This window comes from Paramormyrops kingsleyae, chromosome 20, assembly GCF_048594095.1.
Source record: "Paramormyrops kingsleyae isolate MSU_618 chromosome 20, PKINGS_0.4, whole genome shotgun sequence".
In the NCBI taxonomy this organism is placed as follows: domain Eukaryota; kingdom Metazoa; phylum Chordata; class Actinopteri; order Osteoglossiformes; family Mormyridae; genus Paramormyrops; species Paramormyrops kingsleyae.
This window is the reverse complement of record NC_132816.1, coordinates 10,723,245-10,750,641: the sequence shown is the minus strand read 5'-3', so window position 1 is coordinate 10,750,641 and position 27,397 is coordinate 10,723,245. Positions and strand designations below refer to the sequence as shown.

General features: G+C 39.3%; 2 protein-coding genes across 11 annotated transcripts in view; one reads left to right on the top strand and one right to left on the bottom strand.

Moving 5' to 3' along the window:
- slkb (STE20-like kinase b) overlaps positions 1-10,793 on the top strand; it is a 28,070-nt gene extending 17,277 nt beyond the window's left edge. The window contains exons 10-20 of one of the 3 annotated variants that reach the window (XM_023797854.2): positions 50-180; positions 306-429; positions 1,528-1,707; positions 1,962-2,000; positions 2,439-2,510; positions 4,326-4,455; positions 4,795-4,919; positions 5,749-5,940; positions 8,098-8,223; positions 8,512-8,625; positions 8,733-10,793. In XM_023797854.2, coding sequence (XP_023653622.1) covers positions 50-180; positions 306-429; positions 1,528-1,707; positions 1,962-2,000; positions 2,439-2,510; positions 4,326-4,455; positions 4,795-4,919; positions 5,749-5,940; positions 8,098-8,223; positions 8,512-8,625; positions 8,733-8,879 — 1,380 coding nt within the window. In that variant the 3' untranslated portion in view covers positions 8,880-10,793. The remainder of the gene's footprint in view (positions 1-49; positions 181-305; positions 430-1,527; positions 1,708-1,961; positions 2,001-2,438; positions 2,511-4,325; positions 4,456-4,794; positions 4,920-5,748; positions 5,941-8,097; positions 8,224-8,511; positions 8,626-8,732) is intronic. The other 2 variants (XM_023797861.2, XM_023797870.2) reach the window with 2 other exon arrangements.
- Positions 10,794-11,880: 1,087 nt separating this feature from the next.
- Positions 11,881-27,397, bottom strand: part of col17a1a (collagen, type XVII, alpha 1a) — a 31,188-nt gene continuing 15,671 nt past the window's right edge. For all 8 annotated transcript variants that reach the window (XM_023797789.2, XM_023797797.2, XM_023797805.2 and 5 more), the window contains 32 exons: positions 27,215-27,268; positions 26,980-27,015; positions 26,621-26,656; positions 26,440-26,502; positions 26,277-26,312; positions 26,081-26,152; positions 25,665-25,691; positions 25,495-25,530; positions 24,908-24,943; positions 24,278-24,358; positions 24,133-24,168; positions 23,652-23,735; positions 23,042-23,092; positions 22,206-22,247; positions 22,037-22,099; positions 21,825-21,884; positions 21,517-21,543; positions 21,246-21,296; positions 20,400-20,489; positions 20,049-20,096; positions 19,627-19,746; positions 19,328-19,453; positions 19,128-19,211; positions 18,582-18,692; positions 18,091-18,186; positions 17,369-17,515; positions 16,078-16,215; positions 15,678-15,836; positions 14,813-14,953; positions 14,600-14,680; positions 14,311-14,382; positions 11,881-12,742 (listed from right to left, as the gene is read on the bottom strand). In XM_023797789.2, the coding sequence (XP_023653557.1) occupies positions 12,696-12,742; positions 14,311-14,382; positions 14,600-14,680; positions 14,813-14,953; positions 15,678-15,836; positions 16,078-16,215; positions 17,369-17,515; positions 18,091-18,186; positions 18,582-18,692; positions 19,128-19,211; positions 19,328-19,453; positions 19,627-19,746; positions 20,049-20,096; positions 20,400-20,489; positions 21,246-21,296; positions 21,517-21,543; positions 21,825-21,884; positions 22,037-22,099; positions 22,206-22,247; positions 23,042-23,092; positions 23,652-23,735; positions 24,133-24,168; positions 24,278-24,358; positions 24,908-24,943; positions 25,495-25,530; positions 25,665-25,691; positions 26,081-26,152; positions 26,277-26,312; positions 26,440-26,502; positions 26,621-26,656; positions 26,980-27,015; positions 27,215-27,268 (2,351 nt within the window). In that variant the 3' untranslated portion in view covers positions 11,881-12,695. The remainder of the gene's footprint in view (positions 12,743-14,310; positions 14,383-14,599; positions 14,681-14,812; positions 14,954-15,677; positions 15,837-16,077; positions 16,216-17,368; positions 17,516-18,090; positions 18,187-18,581; positions 18,693-19,127; positions 19,212-19,327; positions 19,454-19,626; positions 19,747-20,048; positions 20,097-20,399; positions 20,490-21,245; positions 21,297-21,516; positions 21,544-21,824; positions 21,885-22,036; positions 22,100-22,205; positions 22,248-23,041; positions 23,093-23,651; positions 23,736-24,132; positions 24,169-24,277; positions 24,359-24,907; positions 24,944-25,494; positions 25,531-25,664; positions 25,692-26,080; positions 26,153-26,276; positions 26,313-26,439; positions 26,503-26,620; positions 26,657-26,979; positions 27,016-27,214; positions 27,269-27,397) is intronic.

The following is a 27,397-nucleotide window of genomic DNA, read 5'->3' as shown; positions in this document are numbered from 1 at the left end:
TAAAGTCGTAGTAATATAATGATTGATTTTTGCCATTTTCCTACTGCAGGATACGAGGCGACAAAAGAAGACGCTAAAGAAAACTCGGAAATTTATAGTCGATGGAGTTGAAGTCAAAGTCACAACATCAAAAATTGTTACTGACAATGACACCAAAAATGAAGAAATGAGATTCCTCAGGTAAATTTCCCGAAATCGTTCCTTGCTATTTAAGGTAGATTCTCACAGTCGCCTAAACGCCAAGCATTTGCTTACTCTTTCTAAGGCAATAATAGTTACCCTGAATTAAATGCATCCTTCACTAGGCGTCAGGAGCTACGTGAGCTGCGACTGCTGCAGAAAGAGGAGCAGAGGGCCCAGCAGCAGCTGAGCAACAAGCTGCAGCAGCAACGGGAGCAAATCTATCGTCGTTTTGAGCAGGAGATGATGGTGAGTCATGGCTAATCAGGTTCTGGCTGGGAGCAGATGGACAGCTTCTGAAACATCACTCATCGGTGCTTCCACAAGCTGCTGCTATATCAGATACTTGATTCTAAACTGGCTAATCAGCCCTGCTACTTAATTCATCATTTCCATACTAACAGTGGATATCTTCTCTTTGTTTCAATTTCTGTGCGATTATTTCCTTGTTGGATTAAACGTTTACACAGTTATAATTAGGGCTGCTAGATTATGGCAAAAAATCATAATTTTGATCGTTTTGGTTAACACTGAGATCATGATTACTCATTGATCATAGAAATATTGTGCATTTATTGACCTTTTTTTAAAACCTTGTTGTTTTTTTTTAACAGTGGGTTTCTTTGAACTCTAAATATAATTAGACCAAGAAACAAATAAGGGACAGGAAAGGGGTGCAATGGGTTTCTAACAAGACAACATGGGAGCATCATTGCCAACCAAAGTGCAGCACAGTAATTGTTTATTTAAATACGTAGCACGTTCTTGGAGTTATGTCCTGTTGATGACTCAGATCAATTGCTGTTTCTGTAAACCAGTGGAATGAGGAGTTTATGGAATGTAGAACAGATTGTCATATAACTCCAGGCTCAAAGTCCAAGTTCCAAGTTGTACTCGATAATCCAAAGCTTGCCTGGAATCTGAGTCAAGAACAAAACCCTTCAGTCTAAAAAGAGAAAATGCAACATTTTATATGTCACAGTGTTAGTTATTGAACAAGAACCAAATTGATACATGTTCATAGGTTTACTTAAAATTAGTTTTATTTCATAATTCTGTAATTAAATTAAATTCAATTAGTTTGTCCTATTCATAAAATAAACCCTAAAGTCAGCTAATTTGTCATGCAGTACTACAGTAAATCTTCCTAGAAGCTCAGCAAGTCCCACTTAATGTCCGTTCAACTTTTTCCTCATACTCTCCTAATCCATCCTTGACCAATCTTATGCAGAAAGATCTTATGTTCTGATACAATGCTTTTGGGAAATGTCTCTAGTACTCTTCAAGGATCTCACCTGTGTCTCATAGCAGTTTCAGGCTCATGTAAATGTTGTGCTGTCTTTGTAGAGCAAAAAGCGGCAATATGACCAGGAGATTGAGAACATGGAGAGGCAGCAGAAGCAGACCATCGAGCGACTGGAGCAAGACCACACAAGTCACCTTAGGGAGGAGGCCAAGCGCATAAAGGCCGATCAGGACAAAGAGCTGTCCAAGTTTCAAAACATGCTGAAGAACCGGAGGAAAGAGGTAAGAACATGCTGAGTGCCTGCCATTTGAACTGTCACTTTCTGAATGGTGAGTGCCATTCTGTTGCATGTGGTTTATTTTTTATCTTAAATATAAGAAATCCGTAGTTGTATCAACGTAACTGCTAGCAGCTCAGTAACGTACAATGGTTTTTATCATTGTACATGGTGAGTGCGTGTGCGTGCTTATGTATTAAGGAGCAAAATGCGTTGTTTATATGATAAGTACTGGATTTTGTTTTAATTGCACTGTAGGTTGAGTTTGGTGGAGTGCCAAAAGCTGAGTGGTTTGTTGTGGGTAATGAAATTCATGTAGTTTGTGTTTGCAGTGATTCGCATTGTCTTCTGCTTGGACCTTTCCTGGTGATCTTCCAAACAAGAATGAATATAGTCCACGCATTGGTGCTCCTCTCCTCTCAGTTTTGTACAGAAGATTTTCTGCCCTTAACCTCTTACTCACAGCGGCTGCTTGTGTGCAACTTGCAAAAGGGAACCTTTGGCTTATAACCCGAAATGTTTCATTCAGTTGCAGCAGCTCTCCAATATTCTTTTGTGTAGTACTGCAAAGATTATGAAACCAAGCAAACAAAACTTAAGTTTTGTTTGTAACCTCTTGCTTTTAAGGTGTGTTGTTGATTTGCGTACAGTCACCCTGCATGCTGCTCGAGATTTTGGATTGCAGGGATTTTTTTTTGGTGCTGATTTGGGAAGTCAATCTGTTCTAATCCACAGGGAGTGGCCCAAGTTATGATACAGTCTTTTCAGTTGTCCTCATGTACGCTCTTCAACGCTCAGATGCAGGACGTAAGTCTCCCTTCCTTGGTGATCTTTCCCTCTTTCTTTCTGAACTGTGCTGTTCTGGATCCATCGTTGTCCTACCTGTTTGCATCTTGAAACAAGCCAAAAGCTGTATTGTTGACTGTACTGTGTTCCACCATGGAAGCTCAGGACCAGTCTTGTATAACTATGCCATTGTTTTTTAATACTAATAGGGTATTCTTTGGTTTTGCTTTATTTATTCTCGAGGCAGCTAGGCCTTATGACATAAATTAAGTACAGACTGAACCAATTTTGCTGCCATTTCCTTTTATTTTTGTACACAAAGCACATGCCTTATTTTATGAATGTAGTAGATTTCCAATACAGGCACAAACACTTCAGTTTTTTTTGTCTAGACCTCCACTTCAAGTCGTACACAGACTGCAAGGGCAGTTGGAAATCTTTACATGCTGCTTTTCAGATGAAAGCGTGTTGGAGGTTAAAAAGTGCTGAACACACTTATTCTCCTTCCATTAACTGGCTGGGCATATGGATGGTGTGTTAATCTTGGCAAAGAAAATCAGACTAAATGTTACCATATGTCAGTTTATCGGCTACACGGAATTTTTTTTTTTTTCTTAGCTGCCCCTGAAATGCTGATTTTGTTGATTTTTTTTTTTTTTTTTTTTACACCGTTTACAAGCTAGGTACATACAGTATTCTGAGCCAGTTCAGAATACCATGGTTCCATAGCTCTTCAAGTCCTAGATCTTACTTATAATCATATGCAATTTGCAATAGATATACAGATCTATGCTTAAATTAACAATCCGTCTCCATCTTAAATTTCATTCTACGTTACATTCATAAAGCTGCACCATCATTATAAACTGAGAATAAGATGATCTCTGAGAGAAACACATTTTATTCCAGCAGATTTAGTTTTTGCCACGTGTTTCTTTTGTTGTGCATAGAGCTGGTAGCCAATGTTAATACACTGTTAAAATTAAGTGTTGGAATGAGAAATGCATTTGGCACATGCAAGCATGGCAATGTATCTATTTGAGTAATGTTTCTGTTGGTGTGGTGATGTGTTATCTGACTCTCATCGTTATTCTGTTTGTGATATTCTGCACTTTGTCCGGTGACGTTCACGTTTGAGCAGTAAACCTGATGAAGCACGGTGGATTACACTGCTTGGTGGCTGAATCTTTTAAAATGCTGCTGTGTTATTTGAGTGGGAGTGATCACACAACCGGTGGGTGAGCTCAAGATGAATAACACTGGTGTCAGTTTTTTGCTCATATTTTTCATATATACAGATGGATTGTGTTCATTTTCATGTCCTAGAGCAATTGAAAATGTTTTTTTAGAGTGGTTTGTGCCGCAGTGTTTCCTCAGCATATAAAACATGCAGACTTTTGACAATCAATAAGTAGAACAAAGCAAACAAGAATTCTTTTTATGCTGATACTCATGTGTGTCTCATGGTTTTGACTAGTGTGGGTTTTTTCGATTGACATGTGAGGGTTGGATAAAGACTGACTTCTAATTTTCCTCCTTCTGTTAGGGGCGAAAACATTTACCATATAATTAGGGAAGACTTTGAGCTTTGGTTATATTATGTGTTTGGATGTGATTTTGTTATACAGTATACTCTTATAGTTCTTCTCTACAAGAAGCTCATCCATCTAGCGTTTGGTCATTCGCAGAACTGTGAAGCTCTGACCTACGACTGGCTATTTTGTGAAAGTCTCGCGAAGGCCTCGAGTTTACTAGCTGCTTGTAGCTGGTTCGTGCTCGTACGTCTCCCGAGCCCAGCAGGAGCCGACGCCGACGTCTCTCTCTGTGCCTCGCCAGGAGCAGGAGTTCCTGCAGAGGCAGCAGCAGGAGCTTGACTGCGCCCTGAAGAAGATCATTCATCAGCACAAGAATGAGCTGGCCGCCATTGAGAAGGAGTGTCTGAACCACAAACAGCAGCTCATGAGAGGTCAGGCTGACACACTGTCTACACCCAACGCCAATCACAGGCCTGCTACCATAAAGCGCACAGATGAAGCATATTAATAGGAAATGGTCCCGCAGCTGACGTGCAGCTGCCTACTGTACTAAATTAGATTCATTCTGTTAACTCCTTACAAAGCCTGCTGCTTTCAAGGTTTAGCATGTATATTGTTAGTCACAACGTCATCTACAGAATTGGCATTTAATGTCGACGTGTCTAACTCATAGTAAAAAGAAATGACAAAGAACAAACAAATGAGTAGTTATAATTTGCATCTGGTATTGATTGTGGTGAATAAGGAGTGTCTGACTTACTGTGCTGTAGCCCGGGAGGCTGCCATGTGGGAACTGGAAGAGCGCCACCTGCAGGAGAAGCACCAGCTTCTTAAGCAGCAGCTGAAAGATCAGTATTTCATGCAGAGACATCAGCTGCTCAAAAGGCATGAAAAGGTGAGGCCAGCGAGGGTGCCCTCAGATCTCCGTCAGCTGAACATCTAATCCCTCTGGGGAGAGCTGGCATGTTTTATAATTTATGCACCTCACGTGTTCTCAGCTTTGAACAATGTGGGTCATCAGTACTTTTCTTCTTCATGAGACAAATGTTTTCCCCAAATGTGAAACAAAGCTTTCAATGAATATGTAGTGTGATTTTCATTTGTAGTCCTATACATATAGGTATCTGGGCCAATGTAAATACATAAAAAATAATAATGTCTATTGGCCTAATGGTCCTGCATGTAGAAACACCTTTTGGCCAAGAGGCTGCATGTGTCTGGTTTTAATCAAACAAAAGGAGAAGGGGGTCAGGAGGACAAAGAGGCTTTGTTCAAGCCAGCTGAACAGTTTTTGTTCAAATCACTGGCAGATTTATAGGTACAATTTAGTTTTGGTTTCCTTGAGAAGTGTTAACCAGTGCCACAAAGGGGTACAGCTAGACAGCGCTAAATTGTTTAAATAATCCTACCAAATCTGTAGCAGTTGTGTGATATTTGTTGTGTAAAATGCTATTAACCAAAGTTGCTCAATTAAATGGTTGCTTAGACCTGGATATGGGTTCCAGGTGTCTGTCCAGCTAACCAGAAGCTTGATAAAGTTGGTACAAAATGCTTTTCTTTATTTTAACTTTTTAAGGAAAGTGTAGATGTGTATATTATACCAAGGTATTAGACTTGTCTCTTCCTTTTAAGCATTAGTAACTTTTTTGATATATTTGTTTGATCCTTGTTTGATCCACGAATAAAATGAACTGCAAGTTTTTGTGTAACCCCCCACGAATCAGGAGATGGAACAGATGCAGAGGTACAATCAGAGGCTGATTGAGGAAATGAAGAACAGGCAAACACAGGAAAGGGCTAGACTGCCCAAGATTCAGCGCAGTGATGCCAAGACACGCATGGCCATGTTCAAGAAGAGCCTGCGCATTACATCTGCTGGAGACACCCCTGAGCAGGAGAGGGAGAAGATCAAGCAGGTGCCCCGCATGCGGCTGCGCACTCCTTTGTTTTTACACACACACACACACACACACATATATACACACATATATATTGTCTAGAGCAGGGGTGGCCGATGTCTATGCGGGTTTTCACTGTAACTCTTTAATTAGACTACTAATTAGAGGAGTGATTGGCTGATGAGTCCTCATACCTGGGTTTGAACAGATGACCTAAAGGTTACCCCTAAAACCTGAATACACACCGGCCATTTACCGATAAGATTGGCCACCCCTGGTCTAGAGCAGTGTTCTATGGTTATTTTTGTATGCAGTGTACCTGCGCATAGTAGGTTACATAGTTGCCTTCTTCGGCTATATTGTAGCCATTGGTGTGCTGTGAAATTAAGAGAACAGATCAAATACAAGCTGATTGGCCTGGCACATTTCATTTTCCATTATCATAATCAGAAAAATGTTTCACAGTGGCAGTAAGCATGCTAATCTGTCCTTTCATTATGAAAAACAAATTATTTCATGTAAAATGATCTGTTCAATTAATGTTTTCAGTACTTAAAAGTTAGCATCTAAACACAATACAAACGGATCATATAATCTATCGGAATTGGACAGCTGAGTTCTGTAATAGCAGCTACTGTAGTAGTACAGTGACATTAAATTCAGCTTTGCCAAAAACCAGATTGAATTAAAAAGTTGTGGATTTGTTAAAGCTTTCATAGTTGGGCTACAACAACTAATCGATTAAATCGATTGAAATAGACTATTAAAATAGTTGGCAACCAATTTAATAATCGATTAATTCGGTTTATGTTATTATACACATAAGTACAGTGGCTACTCCCTAATTTGGGAGCAGTAATCTAACCAAAGCACCATTAAGCTGGATGCTGACCGCCATAAAAGAAAAGTAGACGAGAACCAATACCATGCCTTGAGTATCTTACGTGATGAATTCTGGAAGAATTTGAAAAAAACGTTTGAAAAATGGTGGACGCGAACACAGCAGTCTAGTTTTAATTCTGCCAAAAACGGTAGTATTTGATGATAATTAGCTGAAATTAGGTCAGACACTGATGTATTATGTTATGTTGTGGAGTTTTTGGATTACTTTATGCAATTATTCAGATTAACGCAACTCCCTCATTCAGTGGTGTAGTGGAGGGTAAATGCACATAAACGCTGTTTATGCATCTTTTAAATTTACAAAACAGCGTTTACTCACCTTTTGAGATCACTAATGTTAAGGATACGAAGAGTTACCCACTGTTTTTACTGCTGTGCATATAGTTTACCCACCTTAAAATTCTTGTTACCACTACACCACTGCTTCATTTCTTCATGATAGAAATTTATAGTAATATCAAATGTCATAGTACTCAAGACCAGTTTTCAGTCACTAAAGTCTATGGTGTTTCACGAGAGCGTGAGCCGACGCATTTTTAGCGGAAAAGGCTTCTTCTCCGCAATAAATGTTTACTTTGTCTGTAATAAAGGGAGACACACTTGCTCACGTGCTCTCTCCCCCCATCACATATGTGCATCAACATTGAATAACGTTAGAGAATTACTTAATAATATTCTTAGTAGCAGTAGCAGTAGTCTGTGCTTTTACATAAAAAAAAAAAACTGGAGTACTGAATAGATTATCTAAAGCACCATGCTGGTTGCACTTTATTAAAAAAGATTTTGTGTTTTTCATTACATTGATTCAGCTGCTACGAAATTTTAATTTTTTTGTACTCTTAATGTAGCATACATTTATTTTTTTATGTGAGTTGCTGGAAACAACCTTTGTACAAAGACAGTTTGGGTTATTAAAAAAATGCTGGAAATCGAATTGGTTTTTACCCCCCCCCACCGATTAATAATCAATTAATTGAAAAATGAACGGAATGAAATGCTAGTTGCAGCCCTATTTCATAGTCCAACACACATTTCAGCTTCAGCCGTGTTATTTTTCAATTTGTAATTTACTTTTGACTCAGATTTACTATGTATAATTTAGCTTGAGACAAAAGAGGTAAAGATTATTAATGATGGGAAATAATGGGGACATTGTCACTGCCTATCAACACCGGCTGCTCAGTTAGGAGGCCTGGTACCAGATCAGTATTAGCTAACCAGTCAGGTCCTGCTTAAGTCGCATTGTGTTGGTCCTTTGTGTGCGTGGAGCAGTTTGCCGCCCAGGAGGATAAACGTCAGAAGAGCGAGAGGCTCCATCAGCACCAGAAACATGAGAACCAGATGAGAGACCTGCAGCTGCAGTGTGACGCCAACGTGCGGGAGCTGCAGCAGCTTCAGGTGCGTCGGGCGGCTCGTGTGGCCCATCTGGCATTTCGCTTACTCACAGTATCCACAAGCATCAAGCCAGAGTTTTTAAAAGGTGGTAACATGCAAACACAACTTCTGTTTTGTCTGGATCACCTTGCATGGCCATGCTAACATATGCATGTCCTAGTTTATATGTAAAATTGTGAATAATACCACTACGATAAGTGCACCTTGAAATGAAATGGGCACGTCATAACTACTAGGCAGGCCATACATTGCCACAATGCGTGTAGCTATAAGATACTTGATGCCTTTCAGAATGAGAAATGTCATCTTCTGATTGAGCACGAGACCCAAAAATTGAAGGAACTTGATGAAGAACACAGCCAGGAGCTGAAGGAGTGGAGAGAGAAACTCCGTCCCAGAAAGAAGGCAAGTGGTCATGCTGTTGCCAGTGATGGGGTTTAGGGTGGATGCGAGTTGTTCATGTTAAATGCTTTACATAAACGGTCTTACCCAGATGCTCATTGTATCCCCAGGCTCTTGAGGAGGAATTTGCCCGGAGGGTACAGGAACAGGAGATGTTTTTCAAGATGAGCGGGGAGTCCGAATGCCTTAACCCAACAGCCCAAAGCCGAATTTCTAAGTTCTACCCCATCCCAAGCGTGCACTCTACTGGATTCTAACCCTTTTGTTTCTTTGCCCCTCACTAGCCTGACATGGCTTTGCTGAATCATCATCCTCCTCTGCTACTCAGATCCACTAACGACAATCAGTGTAAATTCTGCAACACTTTAAATGCTTATCGCTCCTCACAGATGCTGGAACTGGATTAAACGGTCCAAAGACACCAAATACAGTTTACGAAGTATGGTATTAATGAAGTGAATATTTAATTTTCCTTTTAAAAATCAACCCTTTATTTAGCTGCTAGCTTTAATTTTGCAAGAAAAATCCACATTAATGTTATGGAGTTTTTAATCATCTGTCAGATATTTTCTGAAAAGTATTCAATTAACATTTTTTGTTTAAAATTTTCCAGTATAGCACAGGCTTTTTTTCCTGTTGTTTTTCATGTGATTTAAAAAACATGGTGCCTAAATTAATATTTTGGCCTTTCTTGTTCTGAGATTTTTTATTTTTTTTTTGCTGCACTAAAAGAAGCTACAGATCTGTATAATTCTGCACAATTCAAGTTTTAACTTGCCGCAGAAACCCAGAAAACAAATCTTCCTAATATAAGAATACAAACTTTTGATTTGATTGATGTGGCGGTTGCTTGAATTAGACTATAAAATATTTTACAGTGAGTCACAATGCACTTTGAAAGGCATGTATTTAATGTGCAACCGAAATATTTCACTACATCAATGGATAAAGGTAAAGCAAGACTGAAAAGTGCTATTTGCATGACTGGATATATACTTTTAGGTACCTTAATTGGGTATTTGTATGTCGTTGGTATATCTTTTGAAGTTGCACATAATGGTTTCTTAATTGTGTGCGTGCGTGTGCACGTTCGTGTGTGCATTCATACATTCGTGCGTGCGTGCGTGTTGTTTTTATGAGCGAAAGCAGCAATTTTCTATTATCTTTAGCTAAAAGTCCCAACTGAATGACTTTGTCATAGTTAATGAGAAACTTTTTTTTTCCCGTTATGTATTATATTGATCTTAAGAGAATGAGTTGCAAGGGCAAACGGTTTATCGCATACATTTTAGTAAGGTATAGTAAGATAAGGTTCTATGGTGTAGCTGAAGTGAGAATAAGCTGAGATTATTTTTGATGTGTGTCTTGAACTGGGACGGCCACCCAACATGTTTTTCAGAATTATTTTGGGCCACCAATATGTATCATTAAGATACTGTTCCCCCAGTTCTATTTTGCTATGGTTAAACAAAATGAAGTTACTGAAGTAATGCAGAGTTATTTACTTGCTATTTTACTATAATTAGGGGATAGCCTTAATTTTTTTTTCATTGAAAGATGTATAGAAGTCCCTCTAAAGTGTAAATGTCAATACATCAATGTTCATTGTTTTTTATATATATAATTTTAAGATTTAATTTGAATAGATGTCCATCTTATTTATGATATTTTCCATGGACCATAGAGTGTCCATTTTATTTAGATGCTAATCTATGACTTATGTTTGAGGTGCATTGAATGCTGGATACATTGTTTTCGTTTTTTCTTTATGGCTATGCATTATTACAAGTGGTAATCTGAGTCATAATCTCCATTGATGTTCCAATATATAAACAGTAACTATTTTTTAATTTAACTTCTGAAGTGATCCTGTAGACAAAAATATCAAGGGTTCATTGAAGTATTGTTATAGATGAGAATAATTCCATATTTAGTTTCTCTTCTTGTGAAAACGTAAACGATTTCTGGCAGTAACAATCTGTTAGTGCATGTTTTGTTTTGGTCTGTAAAAGTTGTTCCCAGTCATATTCCTGGAGACTTGATGGATATTCTGGATCTATTATTTGCTGCATTTTTTTAACTTTTCATTTAGCTGTTACTTGAATTCTGCTTAATGTTCAGTATCTTTTTCTAAGATATTTGTTTGTACTGAATAAAAGAGTAAAAAAGTTGTTTTTTGTTTGTTTTTGCACTTAAATAGACATAGTTTACATATTTTTGAACATTTCATTGATTTAATCCCTTTTTAAATGAGTTTGCATTTATGATGAAAGCTGATTTACAATAAACAATGTAGAAAGCGGATCGAATTAGGTTTGGTATCTGTACTCTATCCATCAGTGTGCAAGGGGTGGACAAAATACAGAAAACAGAAGTGCTTAACAATGTTTTAACAGAGGAATTAAGAAGCGAGGTCACCCTTGGCCGACAGTGTCAATCCTTTTTAATTCTGTCAAGCTGAAGTCCTGTACTGTGTAGTAGAAATAAAAGTCCCTTTAAAGTAGTTTTATTTTTCATATGTTGACATCTAAGTTAGTCTTTTTTTCTATTATTTTGTCCGTCCCTTGTATGCTATAACTGTCAGAATGAAATAAAATGGAACAAAAACCAAGGATATTATGAGTCCTAAGGCTTGCCACTATGAAATAAATAAATCTGCTTCCGTCACAGACAGACAGGTCTTTGCTTTTCTGCTTTATTGGCAATGCTCCCAGTGCATGAAGGACGTCCCAGTCACATTATTACAAAAACTAAAACTCACAGTAAAATAGAAATGGATTGTTAATAAATGAATGTATGGCAACCTTTGATAATTAATGGTTATTTGAACGGCTTTGCAAATTTACAAGGATGTCAAGAAACATTATTGATAAAAAAAAAAAAACTTATAGAGCAGGCCATTTACATTGAAACTGTGCTGTAAATAAAGTGACTATACATGTAATGTTTTGTGTTTTATAACATTGGCTGAAACTGTCTGTTGCCGACGAGGGGAGTCTGTTGACAAGCCCCATTCACCTTTAGTGTCTGTCTCGCCAGACCTGATATTCAGACCTTGTTTCCAGCTCTGATGTTATTATCTTCCCAGCACCCAGTGTCTGTTTTATTTCCCCCTGCCTGTTTGCCTCTAATTTTCCTGTAACGTCCATAGCCATCTTCCACCCACCAATCCGTGTCACATGGGTCTGTTTACCATCCCCACTAAAGCAAATCTTAAAAGGTAAAGATACTTGGTAAAAGATAAGATTCTCCCAAAGCTAAACAAGACATTAGGATGTTTAATATTCTTTTTCCCAAAAAAGGATGACATTTTTCTCTTTCGTTCTCTTATTTTCCAATGTGTTTCCAGCAGTGCTTACTGAAGAATTACAACATTGTATGTCAAAGCACATATTTAAACTCCTGTTCCCAACTAAAAACAACTCTTCAATACAGTCATACAATACAGTAAATTTTCCTCTGAAAATAAAGCAATCATTCAGTAATCTTCCCTTACACACATAAACAAAATATGAAAAATAACAGCAAAAATATAATTCATCAGAAATACACCAAACATTTTTACCTGTTCCTTAATGTTTAACAACATAGCATTAACATGAATCTGTATGTTTGGTAAACAAGAACTAAACGCCTTTATAACATTACCGAAAATTATAGGCCTGAATAGTATATACCAAAAAACTATTCACTTTGCTTGTCCAATTAATGCAAATATCGCCAAGGTGTTATTAGCCATATTGTTAAATGTTGAAAAGAATTATGACACTTTTTTTCTATACATGTGTGTTCAAGTCTGTAAGAAATGAAAATGACGTACCCATTCCTGGATGTTACAAATGTTCCAGGCACAAGCTACATTAAAAAGCATGTTACATCTACCCATAACTACAGCTGAAGATGTTTAAAAACAAAATCTTCCATGCATACAAGCTTCCCAGTAGTGAGGAACTTTATATGACTTTCAGTGGCAAATATGCCGTGTGGTTTGCCAAGCACGAAGAATTACAAGTTTCAAGTTTACTCAATATAGTTCCAAAAATACAAGAAAAATGACTTTCCCAGATGCTGACCTACACAGCAATACTTCTCTTCTTCAAACGGGTAATGATTTGTCCTCCTGGAAAGAGAAAAAGGAAAAAAAATATCATTTGTTGGGTCAGATGCTGAAATCTCTTACTAGACAGACTTATTACCATGGGAACTGATTTCACTGTTTATTATTTAGTTTTTAGCTTGAAAACTTTGCAAGTTCAGCCTTTTCAGAAAATTTTAGACAAAAATTTTACTCAAAAGTTGATGGAAAAAAATGCTATAAAATTAAAGAGTATGTAGTATGAATCAGGGTTGCTGCAGGTTTCCAGTTACTGTAACTAAGTCTTTTTAAGACCTTTTTAAAACAATTATGATTGCAATTTAAGACCAATTTCATATCCATACTGGGAAAAAAAGTATTTTGTTTGTTTGATGAGAGGAGACGCCACGTTAGTCCACACATCATGAAACACCAGCTGGGTGTGTTCTGGTAAAATTCTAACCAGGCTACACATTTTGCAGTTAATGGTTAGTGGGTAGTGGTTATCGGTTCCATGTTGGTTGCGTTCTGTAGTTTTGTTAAAGCGTCATCAATACAAAGCCTTCCCAAAATACATTTAAAGACGACACTTAAGTTACTGTAACTGCAACTACAAGACAAGTGATAGCCAATACTGTGGATGACAGTGATCCATCTGCAGATCCCATATATAATGGGTTTTCATGTACATATGGTAAAGTTTAATTGATGAATTATGTAGAGTAAGGCATTGTCAACATTAATAATAATAATGATAAAGTACATTGTACATTACTAGATAGTACTGTACAGTGTGGCACTTGCTCGAATGAAAGGGATTCTGGATATTTTAGCCTAATTCTCAAGAGATGATACAGCATTGAAAAGAAATCATGTATCAAGGGATGACTGAGCAATTAAAATCATGCTTTTTATAACCCTCAAGCTTTTTATACCCCTCAAACGATGAAGTAACAATGAAAAAACACAGGTTACTTTTACACATTTTACAATGAAAAATATAACATTATGTACATGTACATAACTTGCAGTAGGAAAAATTTGTTCAAAAATATCAGCCTATTGTAGGTACTCACTGGCTTACAGCCAATACTTAATCGGTGAGTGCTTTTAAAACATAAACCGTTCCGTGATTTTTAAACTTTTTTTTTTGGACCACAGCTCAAAACTTACCCTTTTTCTCAGGCTTTTGGTAAAATGTGAGCCAATCCTGTGAAATCATGTTTTGCTATGTGTTGTCTATTTTTTTTATAGGATTTATACGTTTTCTGTTTTATGCTTTTTCTGCATTTTAGTTTTGTACAGTGCTTTGTGACTGCGAAAGGCGATTAAGAGAAGTTTACTTGCATACATTGCAGATAACAAACAGTGGATCCCACTGTAATGCTGACTTAATAATCCAATTGATTTTACATTGTCTATATTGTTATTGACATTTTAAGGCCTGAAATTAATGTAAAATTCATTTTTAAGAACCCGTGGAGACCTTGATGAATGCGTCAATATAAGCATTTATTTTAACTTTAACTGAAGTTACATTGATCCAGTTTCTGATGCTTAAAAGACATTTTTTGTGACCATGCAATTTTGTTCTCAATGAAGGACATTGGTACCTTTTTCTCCTTTCTCTCCTTTGGGTCCGTCTTGACCTGGCAGTCCCATGATGCCTTGCTGTCCCTTTTGACCTGATGTCAAAGAAAATTCAGGGAGTATGCTGCAATCACACCTTAGCTTAACTTTGTTGTTTAGTCCAATGTTTCCCAAACTACTTCTCAGGAACTCGAGAGTCCACATTTTTGCTCCCTCCCAACGACCAACACAGGTATTCGGTGTTCTAGATTGGCTGGGAGCAAAAACAAGCTGGAGAGCATACCATTTTATGCAAAGTGGGGCTTATTTTACCTTTGTCCCCTTTTGGACCAATGTATCCCATCTCTCCCTTTTGCCCTGGGGGGCCTGGAGGGCCAGTGATGGCACCATGTGCTGAAAGATGTGTAAAGTTAGAATCTCATATGACACATTAAAGGAGTTACAGCACTGTGACAGACAATGTGGCTTTGTGTCCCACTATAATCATTTAGATGTGTCTGACCGTTTAGCGTCATGTTTCCTCACATCTAATGAAGTCCATGAGCTCGGTCATATTGCCATGGGAGCCAACGACTGGGCTGTATCCAGGAGGTCCTGGTGGTCCTTGGATCCCCTGGAATTCTGCTCCTTGATCACCATGAAGAACTTCCCCTAACAGACCCTGATCTAGTTATAGGCACAATATTATGTCAGACGAAAAAAATCCATAAAATCATTAAAAGAAAATATATATATAAAAGTAATTACAAATCTGAAATTCCACATTATACTCTTACAGAAAAGTGTTAAGCTTCTCTGCCACCATCTCAGGTATATGAGCAATACAAGATTACCAGAAGTTTCTCTTGAAAGAGAATTAAGTGAAAAATGGAGATAAAAGATTGTTGGCATAGTGTAACATTCACATAACCGAGAACCATCCATTTAAATTACTCGGAGCAGCTGTATACGCATATTGTTAGGGTGACCAGGTAATCCACGTCAGAGGGGACACTTTGAGCTACTTCAGGTAACTCACTTCACTTTAAAACTGAAAGGCTCCTGTGTTTGGCTAAATAGTTCAATTCTTCTTGTGCTTTGGTTTGTTTCCTTGATTGAAAGACTCATCCAGTGTTTCACATTAACATTAGTGACACATGCATGATTATAGGAGACTGACCAATCAGTACACAGCAAAAAAAAAGTGCTTAAGTGAAATCCAGGTCCTTTTAATTGAAATGGTAGTTTACAAATCCTGTCCTAACTCCAAGTGTCCTCCCTGACATGGATTATTTGGTCACTCTAATATAGTTCATTTTCAAAAACAATTCCTTGGGGCAGAACTGATTTTCAGCATTATGGCGCAACTTTGAAAGTCTGCCCTAAACAGTCAGCTATACATAATACATACTCTTGATGTAATCAGCGACTTTCACAGCCACATTCCCATAGTCCTCTGCTTCAGGCCATCGATGACGACGCCTGTCCAAGGCATCACCTTTCTCTCCTTTCATTCCTCTAGGCCCTGGGGGACCTGGAGGCCCCATGCCGTATCTGGGCAGACCGTCAGCTGTAAGAGAAGATCAGAAGAAGGCCTGCAACTCCCATCAAAGGCACATATAAACATTTGATGGTATGTTTTAACCTAATTTAACAAATGTATTTAAATGATTGATGTTTAGCTCTTAACCGTGCAGCGGAGCTCTTAGGCTGTATTCTCAGCTACTGATGACAACATGACTCTGCTAGCACACGGTCTTATGGAACTGGAATTGTTTGATTAGGCAAACGACGTGGAGACCTGCACTCACCCATGTAATCCTGACGTTCCGTCTGTATTTTATCTTGGAGCGTGTTCTTCACGTATGATACCAGACCTCTTGTCAATCCAGGCAGGCCTTGAGGACCAGGGGGGCCAGGAGGGCCAGGGGGGCCACTGACACCTGCACCTGGAAAAAGGAAACAGAGCCTTGGCACTTGAAGCCCAAATAGTACACAGGTCTACGTTTCACTCAAATCTAGTACATCTAAAATCTCTGCATATCTCTAGTATAACTATATCTCTGTGATATGATACCATGGTATAAAACAAACCATCATGGATTTTTTTTGTTATAAAGTAGACAAAGCCGTAACAACATCTAGAAAAATCACCTTGCATTATGTGGTACCACTTTACAATAAGGCTCCCTTTCGTCACTTATAAATGCAAGTACAATGGTACCTCGGTTCTCAAACTCATTAGAACTCAAATTTCTTATAAGTCAAACCAACCAGTTCGAAAAAAATTTACCTAGAACTCGATCTGAATCTCAGAAGTCGAACCATGAACACCGTCCTAAGATAACTTGTACGCGCGGGGAAATGAGTCACGCGGCACGTCTCTCAGCGGAAACAAAGGGTAACGTTTTTTTGCCATGAACTGATACAATGTAATCATATATTGAATACATATATTTAGAAAGTAAAAATACATTTAGACAATGACAGACGGTAACAGTAATTATTATTATATAATAAAATACATTTAAAAATAAAGATTTCTTATTAATTATTTTAATATTAATAATAAACCATTAATAGATTTAATTATAATAATTTTGTCGTGCCAAGCGGGGACGGAACGGAGACAAAGGCGCAGACGTCAGGGTATCGGGGAATATGGGGTTTAATTACAGGCAAGGCAGGCAAAACGCAGACGGACAATACAATGACCAGACTGGGTCTACAGAGGACAGAGGACTAATGACAACAACCAGAAACAGCTGATCACACGGGGATTCCACACGGGGTTAACGAGGGGGCGTGGCACACGGAAGGAACAGACGATCGGGGCAGGACACATTGTTTTTTTTTAACTTTACAAATTGTTTGGATACATTTATTTTCTTACTTTACCGTTTTGATAAATGTGCTTAGATGAACTCAAACTTTTTAGGATTCGATCCGGATTAAGTTTGAGTTCTGAGGTACCACCTCAGAACTCAACTCAGAAGTGTTACAACCTAATTAATAACCTGATTATAAACCATTCATAAACCCATTATAAGGGTAGTCTTATTGTGAAGTGCGTCCCATTATTGTTAGGGAACAGAAGCTCACTCTGCAGGTAGTCCTTTATATCTTCCAGGCTATAGCCTGAACCAGAAAAGGAGGCCGGTCCCGGAGGTCCTGCGGGTCCTGGTGGGCCTGCAAAGCCTCGTGGCCCAGGTGGCCCAGGTGGTCCAGAAATACCTCGATACTCTGAGTCTTCAGGGGGAGAAGAACACAGCCTGACTGCACTGTGGGATTGAGAAGCTCTCGGCTAGGGGGCAGCTCAGGAACAGTAAAAGTGGTAATTATAAATGAAATCCATCCATCCATATCCATCCATCCATCCATCCATCCATCCATCAGATGATCCATTTTCTACACCAGCTTGTCCTATGCAGGGTTGCAGGGGTTCGGAGTCTATCTCAGACGCTACAAGCACAAGGCAGCGAATAACCCAGGACGTCAATTAAATGTAAAATTATTAATCCGTTTATGAATAAATCAAACCATGAGGAAGGCAAATAGCAAGTAAAAAATACAAAGAATGCACAAATAAATGTGACAATTATGACATGAATCAGCATGTGTGGCTTTTTTTGACCCCCCGTGACCATGTACTGGAGATGGCCGAGTAGATGGATATTTGAAAGCTATTTTAAACTCTTTTATGATATATGCAGAAAAATATTTCAGCATGTTGACTCCATTTTACTTCATTTCTTATTTAGCCTGAGACCTTAACTTGGCATCTGTACAGATAATAATTCTTGAGGAGGGGCGGGGCCACCTACTTTGAAGCAGAGAGGAAATGACATCATAATTTGTGCCAGGTGATCCTGGGGGTCCCGGAGGTCCAGGGGGTCCCGGTACATTAACTAATCCATTTTCTAACAGGAAGTAGGAAACAGACATCAGTCCTATTATAACCCTCCCATGTTCTCCTTCCTTACGAATGCATGATCTGAGGTAGAACATCCAAAGTTCCTAGTATCTCATAGATCATGAGTGCTTGGTAAAAGTATAGAGCAGTCCAGATGATGGCAAGATGCTCAAGAAAGCATATTTCAATACGCATGTGACAAACCATAAATATATACAGAATTTCAACATAAAAGTTAATTGATTGTTGATTTTTATTCCCTAAAAAAGAACAATGTCTTAATAATTTGTGACAAATTGCTACTCTTTTTAAGTTTTCAACACATTTCTTGGTTAATATGTGAACAAAACAGGGGAACAAAAACAGCTGTACCAAGTGCCTGTATATGAATACAGCCCTTACCATTCATGAGGTTAAGGACACGTCCAGCTACCTCACGGGGGTTAAAAGAGCCAAAGCCTGGGGGGCCAGGGGGGCCAGGGGGGCCCATTAGGTACTGCCTCACATCATCCCCTAAAAGGCCACGAAAGAAGGCAGCTTTGCGGGTTTCTCTGTTTGACATGTGTCTCCATGCTACTCCTGACTTCTTGACGTTCGCCAACATTAAGCAGGCACAGTTTTTCTTGGTTTTCCATAGACATTAAAAACATCCTTCACATTGCTGGTATATATTTTAAACTAAACATAATTATTATCTGTTGATTTTAGCTTCATCTGCAAATAGAGCTCTAAGGCGGTGTTTCCCAATTTGGTCCTCGGGGACTTACAGACTGACTGGTGGGGAGCTCAGGAGATAGGAAGCTCGGGAGATACTGTAGGAAGCTCGGGAGATAGGAAGCTCAGAGGGAGCAGAAACATGTGGTTCCCGAGGAGCGGATTGGGAAATACTGCTTTAAGGTAAGTGGTCATTACTGCATTAATACTGGACTATACAACCTTAATACTCACTCTGAAGCAGAGACAGGACATCATCCATTGATACAGTACCAGGGGGCCCAGGTGGACCTGGGGGGCCACTGCCAACTCCGCCACCTAAAATACCAGCCTGTCAGTTATCAGCTTTCTGTGATGACGGCGATGATGATGATGATTACTCAGACTTGTACAAATGGAGTTTTGGCAACCCCGATGGAAAGAGCCAGACTTACTTTGGAGATAAGCAATGACACGAGAAGCTAAGCCATCCACAGACTGTCCATCTAAACCGTCCCCAGGCGGTCCTGGTGGCCCCGGGAGACCTGGGGGCCCTTTCATGTACTCCCTGATGCCATCACCTGCATTGGACAGGTCATACTTTGATGATTACATTGTATCAGTTCATGCCAAAAAAACTAATAAAAAAATTTATCCTAAACACATTCTGAAGAATTAGAAGAAATCAAAACACCTTCTAAAACATATTTTTGTTTTGCTTCATGATACAGATGTGCTACTTCAAAATGCTTACTTCGAAGATAATCTGAGATGTAATCGCGGAAATCTGGAACAGCAGACCCATCTCCTGGAGGTCCTGGTGGTCCGGGAGGACCGGGAGGACCAGGTGCTCCTTGGAAGAGTCTTGGAGATCCTATTTAGGAAACCAAAAGGAATTTTATAGATTTTTGTCTCCACATCATATTGAGTATTTTGAGTGATTTTAGAATTGTGATAAGGATTCAAAAACGGCTTCCCTTTATTGGTGGAATAATTGTGCACAGCTGTTTTAGCTCACTTCCCATTGGTTCCCCACCTTACTTAAACTGTTTCCCATTTAGTTGCTTTATTAGATCCTACCCATCGATGAATCATCATATAAAACAATACTATCTAAGTAATACAGACACATATCTTCTCTGTGCCTGAGAAAACAAGTGATTCAAGGGTCAGAACCTCTTGCGGAACCAGGAATCCCAGGAGCACCAGGCACCCCAGCATCTCCTAGAAACAAACAGAATAATCAACTTGAGACAAACAAAAATCTGTTCATGGAAAACACCAAATTCCCTATTAGAATCCTCTAGAGCAGTGTTTCTCAACCCAGTCCTCAGCGAACCCCAGCCAGTCCACGTTTTTGCTTCCTCTCAGCTCCCAGCGCGCCTGTACCAGCTATTCGGTGTTCCTGATTGGCTGGGGGCTGGGAGCTGGGAGGGAGCAAAAACGTGGACTGGCTGGGGTTCGCTGAGGACTGGGTTGAGAAACACTGCTCTAGAGCAATAACCGATCTTCCTTAGGAAGCATCACCTCTGGGGCCCTCTGGCCCGGGGGGGCCCTCTGACCCGGGGGAGCCCGGTGGTCCCTGCGGTCCTGGAGCTCCATCCACTCCTGGGATTCCTATTTCAAAAACTCGAACAATTAAATATGCAAAATATTATGGATGTACAGTTAGTGGACAAAATTACAGAATCGTGTGGTCTGATGACTCTTCTGCATGGTCATATAATGGCCAAGGAATAATATGCTATTTTACAGGAGCAAGTGTTCTGTTTGGTTCAAACATTATTCCCTCATGATGTATCAATGCCCTATAACACACAGCTACACAAATTCCTAGACACCAGGATGACTTCAAATACTTTCCTTGATCCCCCCAATCATCAGGTATAAACATACCTGGATTTTATTACTGAACCTAGAGCACAGAATGTGAAGCATCTTTTTACTTCCTGTAACTGGAGATTTTCCTTGAATAGCAGTCCAGTATCGTACTACACACAGTACGTGTGTGACAACATTCTAAGAAAGATTTACCCTGTTCTGAAGGTCAAAGCCTTCAGAACCTTGTTAGATACCTCATATAAGTTTACCGCTGTGTTTCTGTTATTTAATCTACTTTGGCAAATTCAGGCGCCCCAGCACTATATTTGAATATACCCCCCCACCTCAGTAAATTCTGCAGTATTTCAGATTTCTTCAGACTGATAGTGCCTGCCTTAGTGGGAGGCCCAAGGTGATAATTTGCAAATATTGTAGTACAACAGTACCATGCTATTATATGTTATACTCTAGTATACAAAATGTTTGTGTTGAACTGATCTGAGGTCAGCTTTTCCATTCATGTCTACAGATACAGGTAGATTTTTAACTTACCTCTTCCGGGATCACCAGGACTCCCTGGCAGGCCTGGTTGTCCTGGTTCCCCTAAAGAATGTGCACATGATCAAGAATAAATTTATACATGTGGCCCAAACCATATGTGTGTCATAGACTTCATTCTGATTCCCTGTGACCTATACCCCAGTAAACCATCAAACAATACTCAGCATCAACAGCCATCATTTTATATAGAGCGTTAAAAATAATGAAAAATGGGCTGTCATAATTTCACTGTAAAATGATGTATTATATGCCACATTCTTACCTTGGTACCCTCTATCTCCTTGGTCACCTACAAAAGTCAAGGAGTTTAAAGTGTTAAAAATAGCTAAAGATGACATACTGATCGGTTTAATTTTTAAGGCCGGATTTTAAAGATGAATGTGGAATTCCATAAAATAAGAATTTTCCTGCAGGGGTCTCGTAGAACCAGCCATTTCAGCAGTAAATTCTTTTTTAATTAGGTAGACGATGCAGAGGGGGACAGGTCATTGCCTCGAGATATATGTATGAATCATCACTGTGCAGCATGCGCAGTATGAAAAGGTCAGTGTATATTTATGATCCGCATACCTTGTGATCCCTTCGGCCCAGGGGGTCCTGGTGGACCAGGCGGCCCAGCAAAAAATGTTCCTGATAAATAGCATTAACAGATACGGTATTAGTGAAAGTGAAGTCTGCCTCCTTTTTTATGTTGCTTTATTCACTGTCAGCTGAATTAAAAAAATTAAAAATCGATATTCTTGATACAAGATTCATTGCGTTGACTTGATAAAGGCGTCTACCGGAGTTGGGGACGAAGCTTCCCGGCTCACCCTTCTGACCAGGTAGCCCAGGCTGACCAACTCCTGAGAAGGAGTAACATCGATGTTAGTTAGCTACACTACACTAAAAGCCCAGGACTATCAACTGTCACAAGGAAAAGAAAATTGATTTTGAATGAGATGAGCTTACCTGGCTCTCCGGCAGGACCTGGGGAACCCTGCTTAGCTTCTCCTGCGCAATAAAACAGCTGTTAGATATTTTGCCATGCATTCTGCAAGCACTACTCTGCAACATGTAACCCCCATCAGTAATAAATATAAAACTAAAATACGCAGCAACATAAACTACATTCAGTTTGCACGCACTAATATATTAAACTTGTCGCTTAACTTTTGAAGACTTTTGGTAAGCATCTGTGTTTGAGTTCCAGACAAATCTTTTACCGAACAGTTTAGTAGTAAATCAAATACAGTGCTCGCAGAAAGTCTTGGGATGCTTGCTTAATTCTGTAAAGATATTGTGAATTTATTGGTTTCAAGTCCATTGACAAGAAATGTTAAATTTATCTGCACATCTCCTCTGCACAGACATTTTCTTTTTATTAAGTGTCATATTTTTTTTGACTGGCTCATTCAGTTCTTTTCTTGCTATTTTGCTATTAATTGCAGCAGTAGTCATTTGCTCCCAAAGGGATACTAAACACAAATATTTGGTGTTTTATGTTATTGTGAAGGTGTTGCTTGTTGAAAGTCACCCAACGGGACTTCTTAGCTTTTTTAGAACTATATTTTTTTACTGCTTGAAATTAATGTTTTACTTAAAACTACTGGTTGTTTCTAATGAGATATATATATTTTTGTAAACGAACTAAGTATTGATTTTTGTTATGAAACCAATAAATCTGCAAAATTTTTACTGAATTAAGCAAGTGCCCAAGACTTTCTGTGAGCTCTGTAAATACTTACAGAGTCCACAGTATTGTTGGCACAAACTCATTTCTTCACCTATGTGACCAATGTTAGTACCTGGGGGTCCAGCTGGTCCTGGGGGTCCTGGGGGCCCCGGTGGTCCTGGAACTGCGGAATGCAATAAACATATAATAGTTTTCTGTGAAACTCCACATGAACAGATTATGCACTGAAGGCAATGGGTGCTGCAATAATCTATTTCAGACAAAGCGGCATGATCAGACCTTAGCAAGCAGAAAATGTCATTAAATAATAAAACAAAACATGCCAAAGGGGACAACTGCTTGTGATTTTGAGCTCCGTAAAAGCATATAATTTTGGGCCCCCAACCCAGCCCCACCCGATAATGTTCCGAATTTTTTTTAGGGCCCCTGTCACTCAGGGGGCCCTGGAATCATCCTAATTTTTCCTCCCTTGTTCAGCATCTCTACATGTTAATACTAAGTTGTTTGAGCTTTAATATAAAATTCTACAAAATTTAAGGTGATACTGATAACTGACAAGAATTTTTAAAACCTCTAATTCTTGGGAAAGTTCAGGCTCCCACTCAGCTAGCAATCATAAGTGCACTACAGTCTGTATTACTGCGCTCTGTATCTACCGTGCATTTGGGCATATGCTAGATAAATAAATGAAGTGAAATGGACTGAGGAGGATGAGCACTTACGCAGAGTGTGGGAAGGGCTGATTGATTCCACAGTTTTCACGGTGATGCCAGGCTCTCCTTGGTCGCCTTTATCTCCTTTAGGACCTGCACAGTATGATGCCTCAATACAAGGTTTTCTAGCACTAGCAAAAAAACACTGTTGGCCATTAAATTCTCACATAGTTTCAATTTCACTTTTAAAATCTAATTACTTTAATTCATTTTAATTCATTTTCATTCTCATAAAAAGCACCAATCTGTATATTTGAGGGTAAAATAACTTTCAATAAGCTTTTCACTGGGCTGTATACTCAAAGGGTCTGCCAAATGTACTCTAGCTATAACTAAATGTACCGTTTAGTCTAATTTGAAGTACAGAAATGGACACTGGGGTACATTAATGTTGTTTGTACCTTGGGGAAGAAAACTGTACCAGGGCTGTACCCTATTTTCTGCCAATGCAGTGTCACTGCTGCTCAGTGTCTGGGGAATTGAGACTTACCCCGGTCACCAGGGGAACCAGCAGGACCACTGGGACCTGCAAGTAGCCAACATCACAGCAATTACTACAGTACTTAATAACAAAAGCAAATACTGACCGTTCTGGATGGTTGATCTCCTGATTTAACCGGCTGCTTTGGGCCCACCTGACAATCCTGGGGGTCCGGACGGCCCAGTGGGGCCTGGGCTTCCTGGAGGTCCAGGGATGACAACAGGGCTGGAGCCAGCTATGAAAAGAGGACAAGTTTTCCTTCATTTTCAAGATGCTGGACATTTCAGGATCCATCCTTATAGATGTAATGAAAAACATTGTACTTAAGTGCAACTTCACCTGACTTCACCTATCATGCTACAAGAAAAAAAACAAAGTATCTTTGGAGTGTAATGGATGCATTTACATATTTCCTAAAGATTCCAAATATGTTGTTTGTCAATTTTTGTATCACCTTTCAATGTCTGGGAATGCAATGATTTACAAAAGTATTGAGACATTTACACAATTGTCACGTTTAATTTCAGGTTGTCACTGGCAATCTTTGCACTTGAAGAGGTCAGAAATAAATAAGTAAATCTAGCTGAGTCCTGACTGGACCTGTACTGAGAATTGGAAAAAAATCATAAAATCTACATTCTGTAAGTGATCTCCAAGGAACTTGAGAAGATCTACAAAGGAGATGGAGCAAAATTACATCAAACCCATACAGAATAGGCACAAAGGTTTGAAAACGTCCTTGATACTAAAACTTGTGATGAGAATGACAATATAATTACTTTACCTGCATTAATGACTCTTCCAGCTTCACCTGGATCACCTAAAAGAGATTAACATCACATGGTTGTTCATTTTTAACACTTTTTGACATCCTATTCAATAAAATGATACTTCTGGCAACAAACTTATAGAAGCAATCATGCTCTGTTCGTGGCTGAACTATTTTGAGTAGTACATCATACAAGGAAACCCAACATCCATTTTCTGATACTGCTTATCCTATTCAGGGTCATGGGCGGATCAGGAGCCTATAGGCACAAGGCAGGAATCAACCCAGGGTGGGGTGCCAACCCATGCCAGGGCACAATCTCTCTCTCACACACACACACACACACACACACACAACTATGAACAATTTAGCAACTCCAATTAGTCTCAGCATGTTTTTGGACTGGGGGGGGGGGGAGGGGAGAGAGACTGGAGGGAGAACATGCAAACTCCACATGCATGGAACCCTGGTGGGGACTTGAACCCAGATCCCACAGGTGTGAGGGAACAGCACTAACCACTGCACCACTGTGCTGCCCCCAGTATAATAGTTTCCAGTAGCTATTGCTGTATATATTATATAAAACAAAAACACTTTTTAACCTTTAGCTCCGGGAAATCCAGGATTTCCTTGTATTCCTATAACATGAAAATATAATCATCAGCATGCAATTTCATACCAGTGATATACATATTTGGAATTTATCTGTTTAAATTTATATAAATTAAATTAAAATTTATAATTATTTATTTGCAAGGATGTTTTTACATACCTGGTGGTCCCTGAACCCCAGGAGTGCCTATAAACACAATGTAAAGTTGTAAATTGACATTTAATGCAGTATACAATTCGTCAATAAAAACAGTTGTTCTAAATTAGAACTGAAAATTATATTTAACTTTTGAAACTCATCCCAACCCCCCAAATTGTAGACTGGGGATGTAGTTAGAGAAGAATGCATAGAGGGGCTGAATCTTTACTAGGGGGGGCTGATGGCAAACTATTCATGACTTAAGCTAATAAATACACATTTATTTGGGGGGGGGGGTGGTAAAAAACATTTTAGGGGGCTATACTGTCAAGATGAATCACAAAATATATCACAGTAAAGTGGCGAACAGGTTTATGTTACCGGTTCAGACACAGACTCTCCTGTAGTCTTCAGCAGGAAGGTTTATGCTTTAGTACCTGGGATTCCAGCGTCTCCTGGAGGACCAGGCGGTCCTCTGCTACCCGGCAATCCACTTGGTCCCTGGTCACCTGCAAACAGCGATGGCAGTGTACAGCATTCTGCTGTTTTGCTATGGAATACATTTAGGTCAATCTGGGAAATACTATACCGTAGTGATAGCTACTGGACATACAGGACATACATAAAGCTTACCTCTGGGCCCTTTGGTGCCGTCAGCCCCAGTGGGCCCTGTTTAACATTCATAAAGAGATGACATCAGAAACATTATCCATTGGCTACAGGTCATGCCGTTCAGTTTTTAACGACTGGGCAAAACCGTAAGAGCTGATGAGATCGGAGAAGCGTGGTCACCTACCCACAGATCCCTTTGGCCCTTTCTCTCCGGCTGGGCCCTGCACCCCCCGCTGCCCCGGGTCCCCTTATGAACACAGCAAACACCTTTTGTTCACAGCAAATCAGAAGCACTTTGCTGGACAGCAGAGGCCTTCAGCACATGGCATTCAGGCACATATACGCCTACAACAGACTGTACAGACCTTGAGCTCCGCGTGGACCTTTCTCACCCTGGTCACCTGGCGAAAATGTTTCAAAATATAAAGAACAGTTCAGCCTGGCCTCTAGTAATGATTCTCTGTACACCTAATTATTAAGACTTGTGCTATTTTTTGCATAAAAGCTCTAAAAGCATGCTCACTTACTCATCTATTGTTCGTTTACTTATTTAATCCGTTTTTATTGTTTGGCACAACCGTTTAATTTCAGGTTGTCAACAAACATGATCAAAAGACATTCCTCTTTCTGATTTGTATGCACTGATGATTAAATAAAGTTATGCAAATGGGGTGTATTTGATGATGCAGAATTCAAAACTGAAATATAAATCATATTGACCTACCCTTGGCTCCAAGCGGCCCACCAACTCCTCTCTCCCCTGCAAAAGGGGATGAGATTTTGGCAAATAAAGCATGCAAAGGCTGTTTCTCTGATGTTCTTCTTCACATTGCTACAGGGCTGGCTACTACAATGAATAATTATCCAACCTTAGATTATATTTTAAAATATATGAATATGCTAATATAGACAGTTAGGCTCCATTTGTCTATATATGCTTCCGGTCAGTTCATTTTCACCTTTTGGTCCAGGCGGTCCATCTTCTCCTCTGAAACCTGTTGGACCGGGCATACCTATAAGGAAGTCATGAATATGTTATTTCTGCATTGCTATGTAATTTAAAATAATGAAGTTATTAAAGGTGAGGTGGTTAAATGGATCACATAGTGTGATTCTTAATGCAAATATTATATACTGGTCAC